The sequence below is a fragment of the Gouania willdenowi genome, chromosome 7, assembly GCF_900634775.1.
Source record: "Gouania willdenowi chromosome 7, fGouWil2.1, whole genome shotgun sequence".
In the NCBI taxonomy this organism is placed as follows: Eukaryota; Metazoa; Chordata; class Actinopteri; order Blenniiformes; family Gobiesocidae; genus Gouania; species Gouania willdenowi.
In genome coordinates, this window is record NC_041050.1 from 27,425,131 (window position 1) to 27,450,895 (window position 25,765).

At 38.7% G+C, this 25,765-nt stretch overlaps 1 protein-coding gene across 3 annotated transcripts in view; it reads right to left on the bottom strand.

Moving 5' to 3' along the window:
- Positions 1 to 919: 919 nt before the first annotated feature.
- dennd2c (DENN/MADD domain containing 2C) overlaps positions 920 to 25,765 on the bottom strand; it is a 56,719-nt gene continuing 31,873 nt past the window's right edge. Inside the window, exons 8-19 of one of the 3 annotated variants that reach the window (XM_028452714.1) lie at positions 24,274 to 24,461; positions 22,936 to 23,045; positions 20,504 to 20,573; positions 17,472 to 17,549; positions 16,947 to 17,087; positions 13,696 to 13,844; positions 8,320 to 8,497; positions 8,183 to 8,224; positions 5,513 to 5,621; positions 4,025 to 4,267; positions 1,531 to 1,617; positions 920 to 1,414 (exon numbers count right to left, since the gene is read on the bottom strand). In XM_028452714.1, coding sequence (XP_028308515.1) covers positions 1,383 to 1,414; positions 1,531 to 1,617; positions 4,025 to 4,267; positions 5,513 to 5,621; positions 8,183 to 8,224; positions 8,320 to 8,497; positions 13,696 to 13,844; positions 16,947 to 17,087; positions 17,472 to 17,549; positions 20,504 to 20,573; positions 22,936 to 23,045; positions 24,274 to 24,461 — 1,427 coding nt within the window. In that variant the 3' untranslated portion in view covers positions 920 to 1,382. Of the gene's footprint in view, positions 1,415 to 1,530; positions 1,618 to 4,024; positions 4,268 to 5,512; positions 5,622 to 8,182; positions 8,225 to 8,319; positions 8,498 to 13,695; positions 13,845 to 16,946; positions 17,088 to 17,471; positions 17,550 to 20,503; positions 20,574 to 22,935; positions 23,046 to 24,273; positions 24,465 to 25,765 lie in introns of all 3 variants that reach the window. The other 2 variants (XM_028452713.1, XM_028452715.1) reach the window with 2 other exon arrangements.

Sequence of the window (25,765 nt, forward strand, 5' to 3'; positions counted from 1 at the left end):
CGGTGTAGTAAAAAATAATCCTACGTGTGAAATCCTCCTACAGGCGCATGCACACTAATAGCGTAGTAAATATTTACACGTATATGTACAATATTTTGCTACCTTAAATCCTACTATGAGAAACCCCAATTCCTTAAAAATTAAAGGAAAAATCATTAGCTTTTTTTAACATGAAGGACGCGCATGCGCAGTTCACCAGGCGCGCATGCCCACTGTCTACCGTAGAAAACGTTCACGGTAGGTTTATTCTACACTACACCGGCCTTGGGTCCCAGGGTGAGACCAGGTTAGAACCCCTAATGTAGAACATCATAAATATAACACTGCTTAATTTGAGCAACTTTATTCTCTCATTTTTTAAGTTACAGAAAAGTGCTGAACATGTCAAGCTGTATTTTGGATTGTAGCAGTTCATGTATAAAACGAAGCAGAAAGTAGCCACCGGCCTGATTTTATCATGAATTTACAACATTAAACGATGCGTCTACGCAATTTTTTGTGGTCAACATTATCAATTATGTTACTAATTGTTTTTGCATTATTGTATATGTCACAGTCATTGTGGTTGGCGCAAATCTCGAGACGTTCTATATATTTAATTCTATTTCATTTTATTTTCTTGCCCCCCCCCCCCCGGTTAAGAATCTCAAACTCCAGCTATGGTTTAATAGTAGTACTTGTAAACACATTTTTTATTTTACCAGTAAAGGTTTGGGTGCACTAGTAGACAGATAAAAAATCATGATGTATCGTCCCACCCCAGTGATGTGTTATCAGTGACGTTCTAACACATTATTGTGTTGAGTTAATCGGACACAGCGTCAGAACATTGAACAATAAACACACAGCACAGACACTCACTGAAGACAGTCCTTAGAAGTCATTTATTTAAAAAGGACGCCAGAGGCATCAGGCTTTGATAGAAAAATATTCCAAATACTGTACATTGGTCCTGAACATGTGCAAAAATATTTACTATTTACATGAAGGGAATGAGAGGATAACGTATGAACAGTTTATCTTTTTTCTTATCAAGGCTGGTCCTGAAAACCATTTGAATCCAAAGTCTGACTCTGAAACACAAACTGTCAAACAATAAGAAAAAAAGTTCACTTGTTTTTTAACATAAAAATCTCTTAAAAAGTCATAGTTATACTTAAACGAGGTTTAATGGAAACGTGCCATTCAAATAGAGATTGTGGTTACAACCACACACCATAGGACTGGGAGCATTCCAATACCTGAATATTTAAACGGTAATTCCAGTTTGACCTTTTCAGACGTCCTTATTCACATTCATCCCACTCTGCAGTCCATCAGCAGCTTGTGTTCTGCTTTTAATGACAAAGTCTTTCCTTTGGAAAACAAGACTGCAATTATTCTCACTTAATTTGTAGGAGTTTCATCTTGTTCCCTAAAAGCAGAGGGGAAAACACTCATCATCATCATCATCATCATCATCATCATCATCATCACTATTAGCTTGAATCAACCTTTTGAAAGTGGGCGTTTCCTTTGAGTGTCACTCACCCAGTCCTTTAAGGAATTTGTTCACGCTGCTCGTCTCAGGCTCAGGACACGAATCTGAATATTCAGCCACTCTGGCTTCAAACAGACCTGGGGGACAAACACAGTAGCTGTTTAGTTATTGTGAGGATGAGGATGATTCAATTCAATTTCACTTTATTTATATAATGCAAAATACAACAAAGGGATCTTAAAGTGCTGAACAAAATATAAAGTCCATAGTAAAAAAAGAAAGAACACAACAAGATCCACGTGAACAAGCATTGAGCGACAGTGGGAAGAAAAATCTCCAGCAGAAGCAGGTTCAGAGGTGGCAGCCATTCGCTTTGACTGGTGGGGTTAGTGGACAGAAGGGCAAATAGAATAGGATAGAAGGATAGTCTATCCCAGTGTTCCAGAGTAGTTGAGCCACGAATGATGATGATGATGATGATGATTACAGAAAGCACAGCAGCAGGGAGTGCTCTCATGTCTTAAAACAGGACTTTCCATTTTTCACAGCTGCTTGGAAGAGAACCTGACAGGTAATCTAAACCTGTGGCAGTTTATAGTGTGAACAACACGATACATGTACACTGTACACTTGTTAGGGGAGCTTAGATTTCAACGTGTGACAACTACAGGTGAGGGGGGGGGGGGGGGGGGGGGGGGTCTAGGGTTGCAAAGGGGTGAAAAATTTCAGGTAAATTTCGATGGGAACTTAGGTTTGGGAATTTTTTAAAACAAGAGCACTCAGAGTGCAAACCTTCATCGAGCTCTAAATCTCCTCTTTGCCAGATATTCACAGTTTTCAATTTTAAAGCTGATATCATGAGTTTCTGAGAAATCTGTTTATGTATGATTCTTTTGAAATGCGGAAAATACCACACTAGTCCTTTACTATGGTCTATCGCTACCATTCATATACATTAATGTATATAAGTCCCTCCTTCGTCCTATAGACCCCTATACAAATGGAAATGATCGCCGACTGTGCACAGCCAATAGGCTTCGACTTCCTGTTTTTGAGACTGTCAATCAAGGAAGTGAAGTTGTCTAGGGCAGCACATCGAGACGTTTCTCAGAAACTCATTAAGATCGCTCAATTATGAATCGAGATGTAAATGTACACATGGACAGTTAAAACATGTTTTTCCAAGGGCAGCGCTATGGAAACCCTAACCCTAACCCTTCATGTGTGTGGTGTAAAGTTGGGGCTCAAACTAAAGCAAAACATTCTCCAGTTCAAATGTCTTTACAAACAAAGTGAGTGGTCACAAAACATTCATGTTGTGTGAACAGTTGGATTAGATGTTACTTACCCTTGTGGTATTTCATCTACCATTGTTGGTACTAGAAAATCATTTGTTACCTGTGCCATTATCTGTATAACATGTGTCAGTGTGTATGTGTGGCTTTGCACATGTGCAACCACAATACTGTTTCTTAAAAAGTTGGTTTTTTTTTTGTTTTTTTTTGGAGAAAATTGAATTGAATGGGAAGCAGTTATTTTGTTTATATGAATTCTTTGTTAGATTGGGGTGTGGTGAAATAACTTTTTCTTCTCCCCACTCATTTCAAGCATCAGTGTACGTGATTATTATTATTATTATTATTATTATTGTGTAGCCTATACTTCGTTTTGTTCTTTACACACTATTCGCTTAAAATAAATTAAATGAATTAATTAATTAATGCACAGAAGATTATCATCAACTTGTATGAAGCTTAAAGCAAACTTTTAGGTTAAGGTTACATTTTAGGAATTAAATTGAGGCAAATTTAGTTCTTTCTTAAGCTGCTTTGGTTTAAGTTTTCCCAGATTTTTTAAATTTTTTTAACAATGCTTTAAAAACTGCTGCTCATGTTTATTATAATCCGACATGTCACGGTATTAAATTCCACTTTGTCTTCCATACAGACTACATTTTTATCTTCTCAAGATGTTTCATAGGTGGCAACACCCCAGCTAATGATAAGCTTCCATTGATGTTTTATTAATGATAATTTGATTTGATTTATTTATTTCGATCATGTAAATGACAACTTAAAAACAGTTTAAATAAGATAAATTAATATCAAGAAATAACAACAAAGCAGTATCTTGCATCTTCAAATTACTACGCATCTCAGTTTATATGAACAAAAAAAACAATTGTTAACTGCCATTGTGTGTTTTGTGTCATTTTTCTTTCATTTTGTGTATTTTTGTTGTCGTTTTGTACGTATTTTCATTTCTTTTGTTTTGATTGTTTTATATATTGTGGTAATCCTTTTGTCATCTCTTTGTGTGATTTTCTGTAATTTGAGTCATTTTGTGCAATCGTTTTGTATATTGTTGTTCATTTTGTGTGTTTTTATTTTAGTTTTCTGTGTTCATGGCGTAATTTTGCTGTTGTTTTGTTTATTTTTGTCATTTTGTATGTTTATTTTTCAGACACCCCCCCACTTGTTGTTGCCAGTTGTCCACACCTGCTGTAAACTGTTGATATTACTGTAGTCTGTGAGTTAATCTCACCTCTTCCTCTTCCTTTCCGTAACTCCTTGTCCTGAATGAAGCCGGCAAACATCTGGGTTTCCATGAAGAGCTGCAGGAAGAGGCGGACTCCACGGGACGGGTGGGATTTACGGAAGTTGTCGCGCTGAAACTCCTTGGAGCCGTTGGCGGTTTCCACCAGGTGCTGAGGATAGTGTCCCACCAGCTCCACAAAGAAGTGCACAAAGCCCTCGGAAACCAGCGAGCTCAGGTCGGCCTGCTGACCTGGTCCACAACAGGGAGGCAAACATCTCAGAGCAATCAACACAGATTTGACATCACACGTGTCAAACTCAAGGCCTGGGGGCCAAATCCGGCACTTTGGAACATCCAGTTCGGCCCGTGGGAGAAAAAATGACACAAATCTCGGTGTTAAATCAGTGGTTCTCAAACTTAGTACCTTCTTTGTCTTATTTCTGAATCCAGTTACCCCCCATGTCCAACATTTTGCTTAGAAAACTATTTGAAAACAACTATAGAGCATAAATGATGAAATGAATGAGTGATAACACACATTTTAAATAATCTCAACAGTATTTATTGCAGTGGTTATTTTCTAGAATTAGTTTTTGATCATGTTTAAGATCAGATATTGCATTTTTTTTTCTTTCTGCGTTTTAGTTGATCTAGATTTATATTTCACAAAGTGAAAGTATAGAATTACAGTTGTTTAAGATTGTGTTTTTTAAAGAATTCTAAAATGTCAAGCGACCCCACATGGGGTTCCGACCCCAGGGTAGAAAAACACTGTTTTAGTGCCTCCTGAATGGATTCATTTCTATAGTTTTTATCATTTACAGTCATTTCATGTTGTAAAGCATGATCACTCTCTCAAGTACACCCTGTAGTGCAATTAAATGGGGATACGTGTACCCCCATTTGAGTAACACTGAGCTTATTTCACATGATGGCAGTCATTTTAAACTTCAACCGTTGAAAAAAACTCAAAATTCTTACAAAATCTTTATATTTTCCTCAAATTATTACGTAACATTTTCCTTAATTAAAAAGAACTGTATCATAAATCTAGGAAATTTAAAGTGAAGACCCTTATTGGGACTCATATCTGTCAGCTATTGCTTTGATATTGTCAGTTTCTTACATATTTTGTATTTTATGTATCTACGTACAAGTGCAAACTAGCACAATAATGTTGAAATTATTGGTTTTTCCCCGCATAAAATCTGTGGCCCTCTTGAGATCAAACTGCTTCGTATTTGGCCCCTGAACTAAAATGAGTCCTGTTTTACATGTTCTAACTTATTACCAACATGAAAAAATCAGTCAAAGTAATCGAAGACAGAAATCCATGTCTAGTGTTTGAAATGAATACCTTTACAAAAATCTTGAACAACATAAAAGAAAGTAAATAAATAAAAATAAACTTTAAAAAGTCATAATAATAATAATAATAATAATAATAATAATAATAAAATCAGTGCAGACAGAGGTGATGTTGGTGGCCCCCACCTTCTGCTTCGTCTCCGTGGTCCTGTCTCAGGATCTCCTCCCTCTCCTCCAGGATCTGCTGCAGGGCTGCCTGCAGTTTATGAGGCAGGATGCAGTCCTCGTCCCCCAGCTGCCACACAGCAGAGGAAAAAAAAGCCATTTACAAACACACGTGCAGTCTGTGTGACATACTGTAACGTAGTAGTAGCAGCAGCAGCTGGAAGAATGACCGCTATATACAGGGTTCCAAAAGCTTCAGTCAAATTCAATTCAAGACTTTTTAATGCCATTTGAAATGAAATTTAAGATCAACTTCACAGTAAACAAACACAATTGGGGAGAAAAAGCCGCATCAATTACATAGTTAGGATTAGGGTCCATTTTTTCCAGCGTCTAATGCAGATGTGCAACTGGCGGCCCCCAAAGTAAACAAACACACAAAAGGACAGTAAAATACACCAAAAAGACTCAAAACACACAAGATGACTTCAAAAATAGCCAGAAATATATGAAACAACAACAAAAAATACAAAAGATAAAAACCATTAAATAAAACCATTAAGAAAAATCTTCGTTGGACAGGCAATTTTCGTCAAATTTACATTTCCCCGTGTTGTTGAACGTTGCTACAAGCATGACGCGCATCTGCACAGAGTCCCACGGTAACCACGTTACTGTTTTGTAGTTGGTTCCGCTGTCACAATTGTGCCATGTTAAGGTAAATTATATATATTTGAAAATGTCTATTTGTACGATTGCCGTACGGACAACCCCCCGTGCTATTGGTACGGTTACCGATGTACACGTACGTAGCGTCTTAGAGTTAGGGTTAGGTTATAACCTAATATCGCAACAATTTTTAGGTTTAGGATTAGGTTCAGTCTTAGTCACGTGACCTAATCTGGCCAACTAGGGGCGATGCGTACGAATAGAATGTCGGCATATTGATACGTAACCGTACGAATAGCCACTATGTATCTTTAAAAACTAATGTCACCATTTATTTTGAAATGTGAGATTAATTACAAGTGTTAGAATTAAGACTTTTGAAACATTAAATTAAGACATTTAATGACAATTAAGGCCTTATTTCTGATTCATGAATTCAATGCCTTTTAAGACTCTGCGGGAACCCTGTACAATAATTAACTGTTTGAAGACATTTTTATACTTTACTGTATATCAGATGGAGGAACAGTGATTAATATACCAACAGGCCACAGGCAGTGACAAAAACAATGCACCAAGGTCATGTAGAGTAAATTATTAGCCAGGAGCACCAATTAGTTCCTCTATACTCTGAGTACAAAGTTTGCTTTATACGTAATCAGGCAGTTTGACCTGGCTGCTTTCCAGGTTTAGTGGGCAGAATTAGACAGAACTCATCATGGTAACGGTTAGCTAATGGTTCACAAAGAATTTGGTTAAGTTTTTCACATTTACCTGAAATGAGACGAGGAACAACCAAAATCACATGTAATCTATCTTTTTACAAGTTTATCAGAACTGCTGCTGTTTGTGCATTTCCTTCCAGGGGGGGGCGCTGTTTTTCCAGTTTACTGAGTGTGAAAATCAAACTTGTCTTTTACAATGTGAAGTTCAACTAGATGGATTAACACATTCTGGAACATTTTCTGAACAACTGTAACATAATTTTTGTTTGTATTTTCTATCTTTTTTTTACATGAATAGACTTTTCTGCATCCTACTCCACAATCCTTGTTTCTCCTCATAATCATCTAACACAGTTTAGCTGTATAATACAGTGTGTGACTGTGACATGAGTTTCTATGGTGATGAGAATCAAAGAGAATTAGTCAAGATTAATTATTGCGTAATGAGAAAATGGTGGCCCAGTGAAATTTTGTCCGGCCCTGAACGTAAATGCCCAAAATGACTCCAAAAAACCCAAAACGACAACTGAAGTAGACAAAAATGACTGCAAAAACACACAAAATGACAGAAAGACATACAAGAGGACAGCAAAAATATACAAAATGACCCCAAAAACACACAAAATGAGAGAACGATATATACAAAATGATAAACCTTTTTTTTTAACCTGCATTAACATTCAGCTTGGGGATTATTTTGAATGCTGACATGAATGTTGATAATATGACCCTCAGATCAGATATTTTACAGATCCTGTTAGGTAGTTTTTTATTATTTTCTGGACTGTGTGAAAATAAACACATTATCTGTATCCATCTCTGTTTTCAAACCTTCTGTTGGTGTATAATTTTTGAAAATAATTTTTCCACCATGAATAAAAACCAGCAGTTGTTTTGTTTATGTTAAGAAACATAAAAGTACAGTTTTTAATGGCATTTGAGAAGATTTGTGACATTTTTAAATCACGACACTGAAAATCTAATTTTTTACATATATTAGTGATGAGGTGAAATGTGTCTGTATTAGTCAGAGACGATTATGAAGACCATCCTTTTTCATGACTCATGACTTTGTGTGAGTGATGGTGGATGAGCCAGTAGTGCTGAGTCATACTGGTTTCTCCTCAGAGCTCACTGTGTGTCCCACAGCTTCTATGACCTCAGTGTTCGTCTCACATTTATCGTTGTCAGGCTCAAAGTACTCCGTATACCAACAAAGGGACAAGTATAGGCAGAGCCATGACTCCTACTGTGACCACACCCATCGCTGCCTTTGTACCCTGCTCTGTGTACACACCTGAACAACAAAGCTGCCTTCACAAAGATCCACAATAAGCACCTGGAGAAAAACCAGAGCAGACAGAAAGATGGTCAACGCCTCCAAGAGTTTATGAAGCACAATACGGTCTAAAACGTGTGGCTTTCTTGGCTCACCTCCTCGATGGGCAGCTCCAGCAGCTCAGGCAGGCACTGGGCCAGCACCCCGATCAGAAACGGGGTAGGGGAACAGCTGATGTCCAGCATGCTGACGGGAAGGACGGGTATGAAGGTGTGCTGCCAAGTGAAGGGATAGAGCAGCGCCAGCACTGCGTGGGCACATCGAGACAGAACGCTGCAGGAGGGAACGTGAGAGGGAACTGATTCAGTATGACGCAGAGTTAAGCTCTCACAGAGATCAAATAACCACAAATCCCAGAAGACACCAAACCTTCGACATTGAACTACAGAAAAACACAAACTGTGGTTCCTTCAATGATTACAGGGCTTATTATAAACTGTAGTGTGTCACTATGTCCAGCTCTTTGTTCTTCCTACTCTCTATCCATCTTAATTATGATGACTTGTTTGAGTGAATGTTGATTTTAATTTAAACAGGCAGGCTCCTAATATAGTCACCATTCGTCAGATCATTGTCAGAGTATATGCACGTGTAAAATGCAGAGCAGCGCTCGCCTCTGGTTTGCCTTTGATTCATAACAATGTCTGAATTCCTGTGGCTGGAGTTCCAGCAGTTCCTGGCATCGATGCTTTTGATTAGCTCTCCTTTCCGTTCTTTTCCTTTCCTTTGACGTGAAACTATGGGCTGAGATTCGTGCCACTAGAAACTCAATTTGAAAAGTTGGTACTGAATTTGAAAGTAACAATTTGAATTAGTAACTTGAAATTGTGTTTTTTCCTGTTGAAAAATAAGAATAAAAATTTAAAAAAACCCTTCCTTTAAACACTTCAAATTAAAACAATAAATTATTAGCAAAGTCTAAACATAACTTCAATACAAACGTACTAGTCTGAAATTTTTAAGCTCAGTGCACTGGTTCAATAAATTACAGTTGGCAAGTTGAGTCACGTTTATTTGTTCTCCTGCAGTATAGATATATATATATATATATATATATATATGTATAATAAAGGCATTTATTATAGATATCTATGGTCACACCCTTAACGGCCGGGAAGGAGTTTTTGTAGAAGTAAACAGGAGTTCCATGAATTAGTGATTGATTGCTCAACCTCAAGGACAGGAAGTGTGTCTCCGTGTAGTGAAATGGAATTGCGTGCAGTGAATCTGAATTTGAGAAGCAGAAATATTTTGTTTTTTAAATTCAACAGGAAAAAATACAATTTCAAGTTACTCTTTCAGTTTCAAAACAGTACCGTAAATTCAATTTCAAGTGGTTACTTTCAAATTCAATACCAACTATTCAAATTCAGTTTCTGGTGGCAAAAATCTACTAACGTAGCATGGAGCACGGCGTAGAAATGTGTAAATATCTGACCCAACTTTTATACTAGCTAAGCGTTTCAATGAGCTACCCTACATCATTCCAATGTAAGAATTTTAGCAACAACAAAGTGATGCACTGAAATATTACCAACACAAATATACGACTATTTGCTGAGATATAAATAGTTCAATGACGTAACACCTAAATATTCTGTCCAGTTTTTCTTATCCTCCCGTAGGAAGGGCTGGTGTTGGTCACAATTATGCAATACAATAAATGTGTTTATTTCATTGCAATAATAAAACATGCATAGTTTACCTTCGACAGCATGTGCAGATAAGGTTAAAAAAAACAAACCTAAATATTCTGCCCAACTGCATTTATTTTAGTCAAAAAACATTTAAATGCATATGAATAAAAAAATACCAAATATGTAGTAACTTAGTATATATGCACTCAATTCCATTGTTTAATTTTTTTACTAAATTACTTTTGTAATTTATTCTGTTATTCAAAGTTTTAAAATATCACATGACTGTCTGGCCATCACAGCTGTTCTGAAACAACCCTTAAAATGACTCTAAATCTATTCAAATTTATTTTCTGCCCTATTTTAGTTATATTATACTACTGTACAAGTATTTCTATTTCTATTTCCATCATAATATTCATGCAAACCTTGCCCGATGATGCCCATTTTACGAAATATCATGCAGTGAAATCCTGACCCAAATACTAGCGCTGGCTTGTTGATGTGTTACCAACAGCGTCCATTAATCGACGTTTAAAAGCCAGTCGTTGACTCCTGTTTCTGCAGGAATCGTGAGTCTTCCGCCATCCTCAGACCGACGACAGAACACCAACTGTGCGTCACAACCGCACACATCACACCCGCACGAGCAGCTCAGCCACGCACACATTTGTATACACACATATACTGCGCATGCATTTGAGGCTCACACACACACAGAAAAAGATGATCCAACGCATGAGAGCTCTAGGGAGTTTGTGTTTGTGTGCGTGTCTGTGTGTATTGCCGCTACATTAACATTTAATGACAGGATATTAATCTTGGACAGGTTCAGGAACTGCAGGAGAACAAATAAACGTGACTCAACTTGCCAACTGTAATTTATTGAACCAGTGCACTCAGGCTTAAAGCTGCAGGAGACAATGATTTTTTTTTTTTTTTTTGTGAGATAAAGACATAGTGTAGGCCTCATAAATCAATAAATCAAAGGTCATTTGTGTGAAGAAATGATGTAGAAGGTTGAACTTGTCATTTTAAATTTAGTTTTGATTTTACTTTAAACACTCTCCTTTTTACATTTTTGGGAAAGTTTCAGGAACTGCATTGTGGGATGTGTAGTCCTGTAGACAAATGTATATAAGTCTTTTCAGTTCATTTTTACCGTGAATTCTTTCTTTCTTTCTTCAGGGAAAGAAAGGGAGAACAGTGATTGGCTCGACACCATTTTTGTTCTACCGTATTTTCCGGACTATTGAATGCACTACTGTATTGGCCACATTCCAATAATTTCGCAATTTTCCAAGAAAAATCCACGGAAAGGCCGCACTGTGACATAGGCCACACCCTACTGGCTGATGAAGGTGCCCTTCAAACGACTCGGCTAATCAGAACAGGCAGGTAGGAGGGCTGCTATACGCCACTTAACGAATATTTCCGTGTATCAGTTTCAGGATCAGTTTCAACCAATGACTTTCAATCTCCACGTGAAGTCTCCTCCTCACTGCCCCGCGTCTGCATATCAGTCCATTTACAGCTTTTTAAATATTTTATTTTACACTTTGTCATTTTAGGGACATGCCCGAATGACACACATGCACAAACAGGACCTGTGGACATGCATTAATGGAGAGATGTCAGAGTGAGGCTGCTTTTGGAATGAAGGGAGCGCACCAGAGCAGTGTTGGAGCACCTCAGCAGTGCTTGAGAAATACCCTGGCACCTCTCCAGCTACCAGAACAACTGGTTATTGTTATTGTTTCTATTCTATCTTAAACCAGCTGATTTTTACTTTAGTTGAGCGCACGCTCTCTCTCCGTGTGTGTGTGTATATGTGTGTGCATGTGTGTGTGTTGTGTGTTGGTTACGTCAGCTGTCAGTCCTGTGTGCGATCGCCCCTGATAAACCTAACACAGTGATTTGACAACTCTATGCCGTTTATTAATCTCTACTATTAAAAACTGGCAGAGCTATCTTATATTTTAAATCTCATTGTACTTTTTATTCACTCTTCTGAATCTACAGTAAATGAATACCAGCCAGCAGTCGGTCGCTGCGCGCCTTCATCCCAGTTACGCACTGTGGGTGGAGCAGCCCTGAAAATGTGGGTGTTCCCATTCAAATCTGGATTTACGTGCACTCTCTGGTGTGCGTAAGTCATTTTCCTCTTACGCACTTCTAACTCTGGAATAAATGCAGCGCCCCGATAAAGTGAAACATTATATTGCATACGGACTTAGTTACATTTGAAGCCACATGGACTAGTGCGTCGCGCAGCAGCAGCTGTGCTCACTCAGCTGCTGCTGCATGATTAATTAAAACTCTCACAGACACAAACTTCTGTCCAATGTTGGTCAAAGTGATTCAACTATTTTCATACTATGTCCAATGTAAAGTCACAGTTTGATCCACTACAGAGTGAAACAAACTGTTATAAGTGAATGAGAATGGACCAGAAACTGTTCCCACACATATTTTAATACGTAACTACAGGCGCACAAAAAAGCGCTTAAGTTCAGACGAGAGAATAGACCCCTATGTGAATGAAGGAAGTCTGAAGTAAAGGAGGTGGACTAAGGCAATGATGACATTTTTTTAGGCTGTCTAGAAATCACGGGACATGGAGTTTTCCCAACGCTTGCAATTGTCCCTGAAATCTGTGAAAATTATAAAGCTAACTTTTAATTTGAAAAGCCTTCGTTGATAAACAATGTAACAGGTTGATTTGTCCAGATTATTGCAGAGTGAGGATTGGACATATTTTTCTGTCTGAGCCACAGTTAAAATCTCAGTTTTTCCCCAGATTAACGTTTGGGTTTGTGTGGATGCCTAATTTTATTAACTTCTTACATTCCTGCATGCATCATCATCATCATAATATGTCATTAATGTTTCACTTGTTATTTACTCATGTGGTGTGATCAAACTGTGGCTTTACATTGTACACAGTGTTAAAATAGTTGGACATCAGTCTGACATTTGTCAGTTATAAGCAGTACCAGCCGAGACACGCAAGCACGCAACTTAAGCAGACGGGAGAATACGCGTAAGGCCCGATTTGAATGGGAACGCCCACATTTCAGGGCCGCTCCACCCAGAGTGCATAACTGGGATGAAGGTGGGCAACGACTGTCCTAAGTACACGGGGAGAATAACACACAGCTTTTTTGACTTACGCACATGGGAGAATAGAGCCCATAGAGCGCACTGCCACATTGGCCGCACCCTCAACTTTAAAGGAAAAAAATTGTGTCCTATATGCAGGAAAATACAATAGTTTACGCTCTGTATTCCCCATGACGTCACCTCAGTCTGCGAGACATTGAAATTAGGCCGAATTTGGATCCTTCCTTTAGCAGCAACTTCCAGTCCGTGAAAACACCAGAATTGTGTTGAGAAATCACTTTGGCAGAGTTTTTGGGGTCAAGCACAAGAATTATGATAAGAATGAAATAAAAACACTTCTATGTGTCCGTCTGCAAGACTACACATCCCACAATGCAACGCACAAAACTTTTCCTTCCATGTCAATAAGAAAATGTTTACAGTGAAGATCAAAACAAACTTTCGAGCGGCAAATGCAACTTTTTACATAATTTTTTCAAGCAAATGATCTTTGATGTATTGATCTGAGGCCTACACTTTGTCTTTATCTGATTAAAAACAAATATCGTCCATATCAGCTTTATATATCTACATTCAGATGCTTTAATTGGAAACAGTGTTAAACTGACACATCTGTAGATTCCTGTTTTCTTTGTTGCAGTTCCACTCGATTCATTTGTAGTACGAGTAAGAGTTTGGAGCATGTTTGGTGCACGTTGTCCAATGTCGTACCTGAGTTTGTCTGCGACGAAAATGACTCTTCTCTCGAGCAGAAGGGAGGCAAACACCTGCAGGAGTTTATCCACACTGAGACACTGCAGAAGACTGTCAAAGTCTACGTGCTCCAGCCTGGAGTCCACAGGTCGACACAAGGTCAGAACCTGTCAATGCAGAACAAAGGACATGGAGGCAGGTTATGTACCGAGGTGCTGATGCTTTTAGGAAAGTGTTTTAGTGCAGAAGCAGGAAAGATTTTTTGAGTATGTTTATATTCTCTTTTGTAATAAAATGATTGAATATTACATTTAACGAGATATATCATTCAATTTAACTACAGTGTTAACAGTAGTAAGAGGCTTATTGGTTAATCCCAGTTAGTCAAACTGCACCATCATATGTACAGTCAAATGTTATCTAAAGGTATTGACATTAAAGGTGTTTCTCCTGTTTGTTAATGTAAGATCCGCCTCATTGTCAGTCCTGCTACAGTGAATAACTCTCCTTTTCCTTGAATAGTAATAATAATAATGCATCAGTTTTATATAGCGCTTTATCATAGACACTCAAAGTCACTTTACAGAATTAAGGCATTATTCTTTCACTCCACACTTAGTGGTGGTAAACTACTATTGTAGCCACAGCTGCCCTGGGGCAGACTGACGGAAGCGAGGCTGCCATAGTGCGCCATCGGCCCCTCCGACCACCACCAAGCGTCATTGCAGTTGCCAGAAGAAGGAAGAAGTTTTATTTACTCAACCGCTAATTGGTAAATTTAAATATTTCAAACTAAATTTTGCATTCCCTCCTTTTTTTCTGAAACATTTTAAAAAGAAATATTTAAATAAAAAATATTCAGAAATGTGCACGGACAAATATGTGTAATTTACAAAGATGAAGAGGGCTGTGCATCTTCACTGGTCTCATGATTTGATTCAATTATGATTATTATGTCCACAATTCCATAATGTTTCATCCTCTATTTCTTCCATCAGTGGTCTTCAAGCTTTTCAGCCCGCAACCACCAAAATAAAGGTGCCAGAGACCGAAGTCAGCAGAAGTCAGAAAAATGGTGGTCCATCTGTGATAACCACATTTATCTGAATAATATCCACTGTTATCCAGGAAGTGTATTATTATTTGCGCCATAGTATATAGTCATCTTAAAGATGTAAATCCTTTTTTTAATCAGAAATAAAATGGTTTAGGAGTGAAAAAATGGTGGGAAAGATGGTGAAATCAGAATCAGAATCAGAATCAGAATCAACTTTATTGGCCAGGGGTGAATGAATACACACAAGGAATTTCTTTTGGTGACCTGTGCTCTCTCAGGTAGTGTAACATTAAATAATAACAATCAACTAGAATAAAGAAAAGTAAATAAAATAAAGAAAAATAAATGAAAAAAGAAATGAGATTTAAATTAGAGTGGCCAAAAACTGACAGAAAAAATGGTAAAAAGAGTTCAAAGAGTCAATATTGGCTTAAAAGTGGCAGAAATTGGGGGGTGTAATGTAATTTAAAAAGTAGGAACAATTAGTTTAAACTGGAAAAAAATGGGTATGACAAGCATGACTTATGGCGAAAAGAGGTTAAAAGTGACAATAATGGGTCAACATATGCCACATTAGGTGGAAAAAATGTGCAGAAAAGGCATTGAAATTTGATGGAGAAGTGGCAGAAATGGGAGTAATGTAACAAAAATGCATTAAAAAAATGGAAAATAGTTTATAATATGGCAAGTTTGGTGTAGTTGTAGAAAAAGGATAAAACATTAGCAAAAATGGGCTCAAAATGTTCATAAAATATTCTTAGTTTCTTGAAGAAATCTGGCAACCTCCTCCCAGTGTTGCGCGGCCCCAAATGGGGTACTGACCCCAAGGTTGAGAATCGCTGTTCTACATTAATGATCATGATTTCCTTTCAGCAAATAAAAGCAGTCAAAGTATGATCTCTGTTCTTTGAAAGGGCTTCAAAAATGTATAAAAAATGTCTTTATATGAAAGTATAAATTAAAATAAATTCATTGTATAGGCCTAGCCTCCCTGCAGTCTAGCTGCTGTTTCTACTATTTGTCCTTAAACTAACATTTAATGGCTTAACATTTAATTCAGTTACACAAAATAAACAGCACAGGCCTAGTTTGGCTACTGCTCTCAATATTGGTGTGACGTCTTCATCCTCACATTACAAAAGATAAATTCCTCAACAAAGCCATGTATTACAGCTGAGCTGTAATCTCTAATATACTATATACTAAAGTTTTAAAATAGTAGCTTCAAGCAAAAGCACTTCCAAGATGAGCTCAAAAACCAAACCAATCCTTCTGCAGTCAGCTGTAGCTTCGTCCTGTATCATTAATGTGACAAACACATCAAACTGTTTCTCCGATCGATCAGCACCTTTGGGAGACTCATGAGTGCCTCCCTCCATCATACTGTGATAGACCTTTACTAATTCATTGTCCCGTCGTGGACATAAAGTTAAGAAGCAATGTTACAACATTATAATTGATTATGTTACATCACTGCATTGATGCAGTCATCCACCTTCTGCAGTGTGATGCAACGTAAAAAATATGAATATCAACATCCTTAGAGATGAGGCTTTAGCCCCAACAGAGCTTGTATTACCGTAAAAGGTCATTTTAAAGAATTTGTGTTAAATATACTACCCTGACCAGTCTGACAGCTAACTTTCTAAATGGCACCGGGTCATCCAGTCCACTCTTTACCCATGTTAAAAAGATTTTACTATTTAAAACCTCTCAATCTTTTTAAAATAAAACAATATGTTCCAGATGGAGCAGATTTCAGCAATAAAATGAAGATGGTGTCAATTAAAAACATCCCCATGGTGTGTTTGTGTGTGCGTGCGTGCGTGCGTGTGCGTGCGTGTGAGAGTGAGTGTGTGTGTGAGTGGAACATCCCAGGTCTAGACAGAGGCTTCCAGAAAGCTGCTTGGTCTGAAAACAGACAGGTTTTGGGGATAGTGTTTAAAAAGAAAACAGTCGTCATGGTAACATCCCAGGACCGGGACAGATTTCATGTACTTAATATGAACAAAGCAATGATTTACTAGCGCTGTCTGAACCTGAGCTTTACTGACTCTAAGTAGAGTTATTTTGACTGTCCCAACATGAACCTATCAAACTGAATAAAGCAGCACTGCTGGTTTTACAGATTAACCCCTGACTCTGAGTGACTCCAAGTTTGCAGAAGGAGCCAAGCTACTAATTACTATTTCCTTTTTGGATTGAGCGTTACCTCATTCCCCGAGCCAGGGAGGAAGCTCTTGACAGTCACCGTGCGACCGGGGGCTGGAAAGGGGGCCTCCATCACGCTACGCATGAAAGGGTAAACCAGAGCCGGAGAAATTTCTCTGCGCCTTTCTACCTCCTCCAGAATCTACACACACACACACACACACACACACACACACACACACACACACACACACACACACACACACACACACACACACACACACACACACACACACACACACACACACACACACACACAAACATAGGAGGATTATTCTGAAAGATGTGATCCTGAAACTCAAAGCTTTTGCAGTTTTCAAATCAAGAGAAACGCGCCTGCATGTTCTTTATGGGCAAACACACACAATAATGATTGCTGAGGATTATCTTCTAGTGTGACCTCACTGTTCTGTAATAAATACGGTTTAATTCTTAATCAAGAGAGTTGGCAACAAGGTTTAACTCCATCCATCTATTTTAATTGCACAACAAAGCTGATATTATTTACTTTGCTTTGACACTGTACCTTTGCAAAGAGGTTGAAACAGCCCAGCTTGCTAACGATACAGTGCACCTCCGGGAGCCTCTTCCCTTTCCCGCCAGGCTTGAAAACACACAGTTTCATATGTCACACAACAGTAACAACAAACAAAAAACCAATGACGTTTTTCAAAATTAGTTACAAAATAGATCAAAACATTATTTTTTTCTTAAATTTTTTCTCTCTCTTTTTTTCTCTTCCTTTTTTAAGCTAAGTCTAAGCTCATTTACGTTAAAGGGGCTGTATCATGAAAAAATCCCTTTATAATGGTTTTGCTACAGTGATATACATCTCTTTAGCCTTAATCAAAAAGTTCTGTTTCCTCCCTTGTTATTCCACATTTTGTAAAAAGTCAACTCCAAATGGGCGAGTTGGATTCTTCTCGTGTTGTGATGTCACATAGCAGAAACTCCTCCTCCTGTCAATCCTGGCTCCTCCTACCCTATAAGAATGTGAGCTCCTCCCTCTCAAACTACCTCACAGCTAAAACAAACACTGCAGTTTATTATAGAAAATACATTATACTTTACTGTCATATACTGTATGTAAAGCTACATACACAAAATGTGTTCTCTGCATTTAACCCCTCCCTGAGTAGCAGTGGGCAGCCACGGTGTAGAGCCCAGGGAGCAGTTACACTTTTAGTAACCATTATACCGCCTCGTATTGCCTTTATAGGATGATCTGACGTGTTTGTGATCCAATGCGACACAGTGGTTGGACAAAACAAATGATTATCACCACAAGTGGAGTTTTCGGGGAGTGAGGGGCATTGCCCCTCTACTGATCAAAAGTTTTCATTTAAGTTTTCCCAAATTCATTAAAAAAATACAATTCTTAATATAATTGACATATTATTAAAATATTTTAAGCGCCAAAAACACATTGACTAGGAATGATAAAAATGGTTTTATAAAATTCAAAGGTTCACAAAATAAAACCAACTAAAGAGGGACCGCTGCAGCCGACCTGCTTCCCGTAGCAGCTCAGAGCTTTGTTTATTTACAACATGGCGGACACCGCGGGCACTCAGTAGTCTCATAAGTCTGTTGTTTGTAGTGATGCACCGAGAAAACAAGCCGACTGGAACAGAAAATGAGCAAACCCTGTGCTCAGTGCGCACTTGTCTAGATATAAAGCGGTGGATTGAACGGTGTTGTGATAATCTACTCGCCCTCCTCCCCGTGACAAGATCGCCATCCATAGGCCACAGATGCACATAGACAATCAGCGAAGTTGGAGTAACGTTGTTAGAGACTTTTAATGCTAAATTCTACGTTGTTGGAATTTTAAATGCTTTTAATCTATATGTATCCTTTTATTCTCTCCTACGTGTTGTTTAACTTAGTGATTTACAACTGCCAGCAAGTCTCTCCCTCCATGTTAAAGTGTATCTCCCATATTACAGCACATGTATCAAGTGCTGTATGATCTATCATGTAGAACATATTAAATAATAACACTGCTTAATTTACTTTCTCATTCTTTAAAGGTGCAGTCTGCAACTCTTATAAAAGTGACTTTTTGTCATATTTCTTAAAACTGTCACTATGTAAGGACAGCTTTACATCAAACTAGTAGTTTGTGTGAAAAAAACAGACTCATTGAGTCCCCCTGCTGCTCCTGCAGCCTTTGGCAGATTGCCAGAATGCACCACGACCGAGCAAAAGGAACTAATCAGAGCCAGAATTGTGTTTGATGTTGCTCACAGTCCCCACCCCTTTCCCGGGGCTGTAGCGCTGTCTTTTTTACAGTGTATGGTCTGGAGGAGTAGAAGATGGAATTAGCAACTTTTCTGCTTGAAAGGTAATTACTGCTGCTTGATTTACATTATGTTTGATTTGTAATTGTTTCACTAGTACTCTGTGGTGCATGTGTTCGTGTACGCGCAGCAGCCTCCATGTGGGCTGTTGTAAATGACACTGTGTTGTTGCTGCTGCTGAGGTTTGTGCACATAGAGAGAGAAAAGTGCTGCAGTAATATGCTTTAAACAGTGCATATTATATTACTGTGATACTGCTGTCGGACTAGCTTGTTAGCTCCTCTGAGGGAGGGACTTTGGAAAGTTTGGAGGCATGGCAAGAGAGCAGTGGGGAGGGAGGGGGAGGGAGGAATCTGAGAGTCGCGGACTGCACCTTTAAGTTACAAGAGGTTGCTGAACATTTCAAGCTGCATTTTGGATTCATTTTGGCAGGTCCATAATACAGCTTTAGAAACTTATGTTACAGAAATGAGAAATAATAATAATAAAAAAACAGTTAAATTGGTACATTTTTTTTCATTCCTTATTTGTGAAGCGAAACTGGAGACGTTCTATATATCTAATGTTTTTTTTGCTGCCCCCCCCCCCCCGGCAAGAATCTCAAACTCCGCCTATGATAATCACCCTAAATGGATTATCCCTGGTTAGAATATGTGCGGATGACAAGAAAGCGACGTTGCAGCTCTAGTGAGTGTTTAAAACAGCTGAAACAGCTGACTAACTCCGCTGCTGTGATTAACACACACCGTGTAGCAGCAAATCACAATAACTGCTTAAACAGCCATGTGTTTCACTGTAGTGTACGGTTTTTTGGCTGAAAACAATAACAAAAGTCTGTGGATAGCAAAAAAAAAATTGCTATGGGTCACCCTCTACAAGAGAGAGGCAGGAAGTCTGCGTCTATAAACACGCCCACTCATGCTTGTGCATAAAGGCCCCAAAAACAGCCTGTTTTTAGAAGCATTATTTAAGGGGGTTTTCAGAGGGCTAAAACTCCAGAAAACAGGCGAGTCTGGGAAAATAAACCTCAAATACTATGTTGTTGGGGCTCTTAGAATGGGTAAAAATAGCATAATACTGAACCTTTAACACCAACCTGAGCCAAGCTAATGAAATTCTTCCCTGACTGTGTCACTGATTCTGAAGTAGTTGGTGGTGTGTGATTCACATGCTGAGTGAACACGTGGCTGCTAGCCATGTCATCAAACACACACACACACACACATGCTCATGATTCAGACACACACACACTTACCAGGATCTTGCGGCAGTAACAAAACCAGCGGCTGCCGTCCTCTCCCGTCAGGACGAATGAAAATGTCTCGCTGTGAACACACAGGAGTGTAACATGTTAACACAACTTCCAACAAACAATTGTTAGATATGGAGATATTAACTGTCCCGGGAAAAAAAACAAGTTTTTAAACCTGTAAATAAATACTGATTGTGATTCTGAATCACTCACAACACAGTAAAAACAAAAGGAATGCTGAACAGCTGAGCATTTTGTTTGGAGATTTAACCGGATCTAGCCCCCTAAAAACAAGTGCGTAACTTGAGCGTTTCCAGCATCAATTTATGGGTTACAGCTGACAGTCGAGAGAAAGTATATAAGGTTATGCACTGTACATTCAGAACATAAAAGGTTAATAAACAAGAAGACATAGCCATCAACATCCCCCGCCAGATTGGTTGTCATTATAACTCACAACCTTTTTCTTAGTGTACTAAATCCAAGAACTTAGATGTATACATAAGAAAATATTATCACATCAGAAAATCAAATGACTAATTATCTTACTATCTTAAAGGGACGGACGGAGCTCAAACCTATATCCCCCTTTCCACTTTGTGACGGGGGATAATAATAATAACTAGAACTGCAAGTAGTTATGAAAGGGGGCCAAGCCTTCCCGCACGACTCGGCCCGCAGGTTTTGCGGAGCCCATGGAAGTACGTCACGAAGGATGACGGGCTTAGGGAGAGCGTCAGGACACAGGCCAACGTGCCACTTGCAGTGAACACTGGATTAAAAGTTTATGAAGGTGTGATTTAAAATGTGAAAGTTACAGGCCAAAATGCGTTTGCACCCATTATAGTGCCACCTAGTGGTGCACTTTTTGGTATGGGTGGTCTGTGTGCTCTTCTATATACACCCTGTACATTTCACAACCCTCAACATAATACTTATGCTGAAATAAATGTTTGTTGTTTATGTTGTAATAAGCTCCGCCCATTTTGGAAATCGCGACTAACTTCGAGAGCAACCCACGGTCATACCCACCAAATTTGGTAAAAATCGGTCTTGACATTTAAGAGATATAAATGTCCCATATTTGAAGTGCCCCCTAGTGGCCTCCATTATTCAAATGTGGTGCATAACCCCACACTCACATGCCAACCAAGGATCTCAGATTTGGTGTTGTTAGCATTTATTTTGACCAAGATATGCAACAGTTCGCATTTTTATAGCTTGCTCAAAAACTTTACTCGTTAATAATTTGCGCACATTTTGACCAAACAGAATTCTTTCCTTAACTTCAGATCAGGTCCAACTGAAGACTCTACGTGACAAGCTTCACGCTGATTGGACAAAACCCCAAGGATGAGTTAGAAAAAGTAGGTTTTGAAGTTTTCGTGATTTTGCGCAACAAAACTCAAGGCGGAAATGGGTGTGGCCTAGCTCAGCTCTTCAGGAAATCTGTGGATATGAGATTTTGGAATGTGCAACATACAGTGTGGGAGTTATAGGCCAAATCGCGTTGACCTTTGTTATAGCGCCACCTTCTGGCGGACATTATGTATGTGAGTTTCGACCTACATCAAGGTATTGCCACCCTGAAGCCACACGCCAAATTTTGTTAACCTATCTTAAACAGGTTCTGAGAAAAGCTGTCCACTTTAACTCGGAACAACGGACGCATGGTCGGAGCTCAAACCTACAGTATATCCGCCTTCCACTTTGTGGCGGGGATAATAAATAGTGCGACTTAAGCTGAAATGACATTATTAGGTGATTAGACATGATTGTAGGGGACACCATCTAGTATTGGCCCAATTTATTTGTTAAACAGAGTACCACAGTGACATCCTCTCCACAACACCCTATCAGTAAGTAAATCTAACCTGTCTGACCATGATTTAAACCCAGCTCATACTCAGAATTAGCGTTTAGCAAGCCAACAATTTAATGCTCGGAGGCTAGGAAAAATTCTATTTTTCTATAAAGATTTTTCCCCTTTTTTGTTTTTTAGTTACTCAAGAAAACAAAAAATCCAAATCGTCATTGATTTTAAATTCATGGTGACGTGTTTCATATTAAATGTAACAGTGGCAAGTATTTGTAGTTTACAAAATTATAAACTGTGACACTTTGCATTTGTCTATACCTGTCTGTGCCATGGGGCAGCTCTGGTCTCCAACTCTATAAAATGTTATTAAAAAAAATATTTAATTCAGACTTTCAAAAACCAGTATTACATGATATCCCGTCAATTAAAAAATCTACATGATGTACCATCAAAAAGCTCCCAGCTTTGTCTTCTGTAAGGCACTATAATGGTAAACAATGTTATTACAAAACCTTGAATCCAATTCCAGTTGTTTAGGAAATATAGACAACATGAAGTGTCTATATTATTTTTGTTATTTAAAAAATCACTGTAGAAACACAATATCACTGCATACCTTGGCAAGCTTGCAGAGGGCTTCCAGTCCAGAGAATCAGGGAAGCAGAACTTGGGAATAACCTTCAGTTGATCCTCAGCTTCTTTGGACATTCGGGATGACTTGTCAAACTGAAAGAAAATGTCCAGATTAAAATGATTTAACTGTTACATCAGACATCATTTAGAGGTGTACTGATGCAACTTTTTTTAATTCCGATATGATACAGATATTGCACTCTTTGTCGATATCGATGCGATACAATACAATAATATTTCTACATATGTTTATTACTTATTTCGTAGTGTGGAATGTGAGAAAAGGCTTGATATAGTGATATTACTCAGAGAACGGACAATAGTCACCAACAGGTATGAAAAAAACTGACCCATTAATTATTAACCAATGGGTTACATACATTTTAACCTTAAATAGAAGAACATTCTACAATTGAATACAATTAACACAAATAATAATTTAGAAGACCTTAAAAAACAACTCAATAAATCAATTTAAAACATTTTTTTTTTTAATATCTGATATTTCAGATGTAATTAGACACTTGTTTATTTTGCTGATATAGGACTAATATCCGATATCACTGTCTGATCAGGACACCCTAAACATCATTGATTAAAGTGTTAAATAGGTCTGACAATGACAGTGATTATGAGGTTAGGTTAAGACATTTAAGGATACTGAAATTCTTTAAATGAGTCGGACCCATCTCACTCATTGAAACTCATTTCCTGCCAAAAACCCCGTGTAAGATACCACAGCACACCATCAAAGGTTAAAGGTTGAAAGATAGAACAGATGCCAGCACTTCTGGACCTTTACGGCAGTCTTTCCCAACCACAACCATTTGGTACCGGGCCACAAAGAATGTTTTTTTTTTTTCAAAGAATACATTTTATTTAAATTTGTATGTATGTTCCTAACCCCAACGCCCCCGTGAAGCATAAAGTATTTACGGGAGTGATGTGCAAACGCCCTCCAAAAGGTCTGCTTATGAAAACTGATGAAAATGATCACTTACTTACTTAAATGTTTTAATCTAATCAAATTAGGAGGTCAGTAAAAGTAAATGTTTTTGTCAAATCTGTGCTTTTTACATAAAACTGAGATACCAAACAGTGCATGAAGAGATACGAGTGGGAAACATCTTTCTTCAACAAAAAAGCTCTCTGCAAGCCTGAATCTGGAAATTCCCTAAAAGGGAAGTCAGTCATCCTCCATTGATAGAACTAAACTTAGATTACACCGCTGGCATCAAACTGTCACATTCATTAAATGCAAAACATCTCAAGCTGTGGTGACGTCCTGAAACAATTGGAGAGCTAAAGTTACCGTTCTCACCATTTTGGGAAACTGCTGAGTGATTTCAGGGGAGTAGGTGTTTCCCGAAGAGTCTTTTCTCAGCGACACCACCACAAAGATCTGGAAAAGCTGCTGCTTCTGCTGCAGCTGGATCAGGTCCCTCTCCAGGGTGCGGTATCCTGGCTGACGCTTCAGTGTAGACTGTTTGTAGACGGATCTCTTGGAGCCTGCTGGACACCACACAGGGAGAAAATGTGGTCATGCTCACCCTGGTTCATATTCCAACCAGTACTGGGAACACAAAGCCTTTGAGATATGAGCACAGACTGTTGAGCTGTTGAGTAAAAAAGGGTTGATAAAGTGCCAGTAAGTGAAACACTTCCAGCAAAAGGTCAAACAAATTGGAGTTTTAATAAGTTCTTGTCACATATGGCTATAAAATGAGAACATTGGGGGGATGGGGGGTGAAATGTTCTACAAATGAGTCAGACAATAGGAATTAAACTTATACAATGCAGATGAACCTGCCAGAATCACAGCGTTACGAGCCTTCTTATACACAGATCTTTGATGGAGCCATGGTTCTTATTTACACAGTTGCATAGAAACCTTTCAGCATGAGCTTTAAAGTTCAGCATTTTCAGTTCAAGCAGATTTTAAATTAGTCTATACAAATCCCTGAATTAGATGATTTCAGCCTTTTAAACTGAAAAATACTACTTTTATTGTGACATGATGAAATTAGTGGTGAGACTTGATAATAATAAAACCTAAAGGTCTCTTTTAGTTAAGTCCCTGTCGTAAACACTGCACCCCCCGCCGCCTGCCCCACCCCACAGCTACATGCGCACCTTTGCGCTCCCAAGACGGTAGCAACCGATCACTGAAAAATCCTAATACAACAGTGGCACTAAGGGTGCTTTCACACACATAGTCCCATGTGACCATGTGAACAGTATGAGGAAGAGAGACAAGTAAAATAAATGAATGTGCTCCGTCACAAATACGGAAGGGAGTGTGGAAATGTGTGTGATGTTTGTTTGTGCTGACAAAGCGGCCCTGAAAATGGATGGATGGATGATGGATGGATAGATAGATGGATATTTGTGTGTGTGCTGCCTGACGGAGCGATGGGTTGCAAGTGTGTGTGCGTGCCTGATGCCGTGACGACAGTGTGTGTAATTGCTGTGTGTTGCTGCTGAGCTGTCACTGTTCCTCGGATAAAGGTCTTCTCTGCCTTTTTTTTTTTGCTGGCTCGATATAAGTTTGAGTGAATTTGTAGACAACCGTGTGCAGCCACGGGGCTGGTCATAATCTAGCATTAGTTTGTATTGGGCTGCCGTAAAGCAGTACGTCTTGCCACCAGGTCAGAGGCAGGAAAATTGCAGGTGCTGTTTACAGGCCAGAGACAGCAGACAGAGATGAAAGACCCCCCAATCACCTCATAAACACTTGCATTACCCTCAGAGGGACTACGAGAAGGATTTATTTAGGTGAAAAAGTGACTTATTTCTGCTTTAAAATGTGCTAG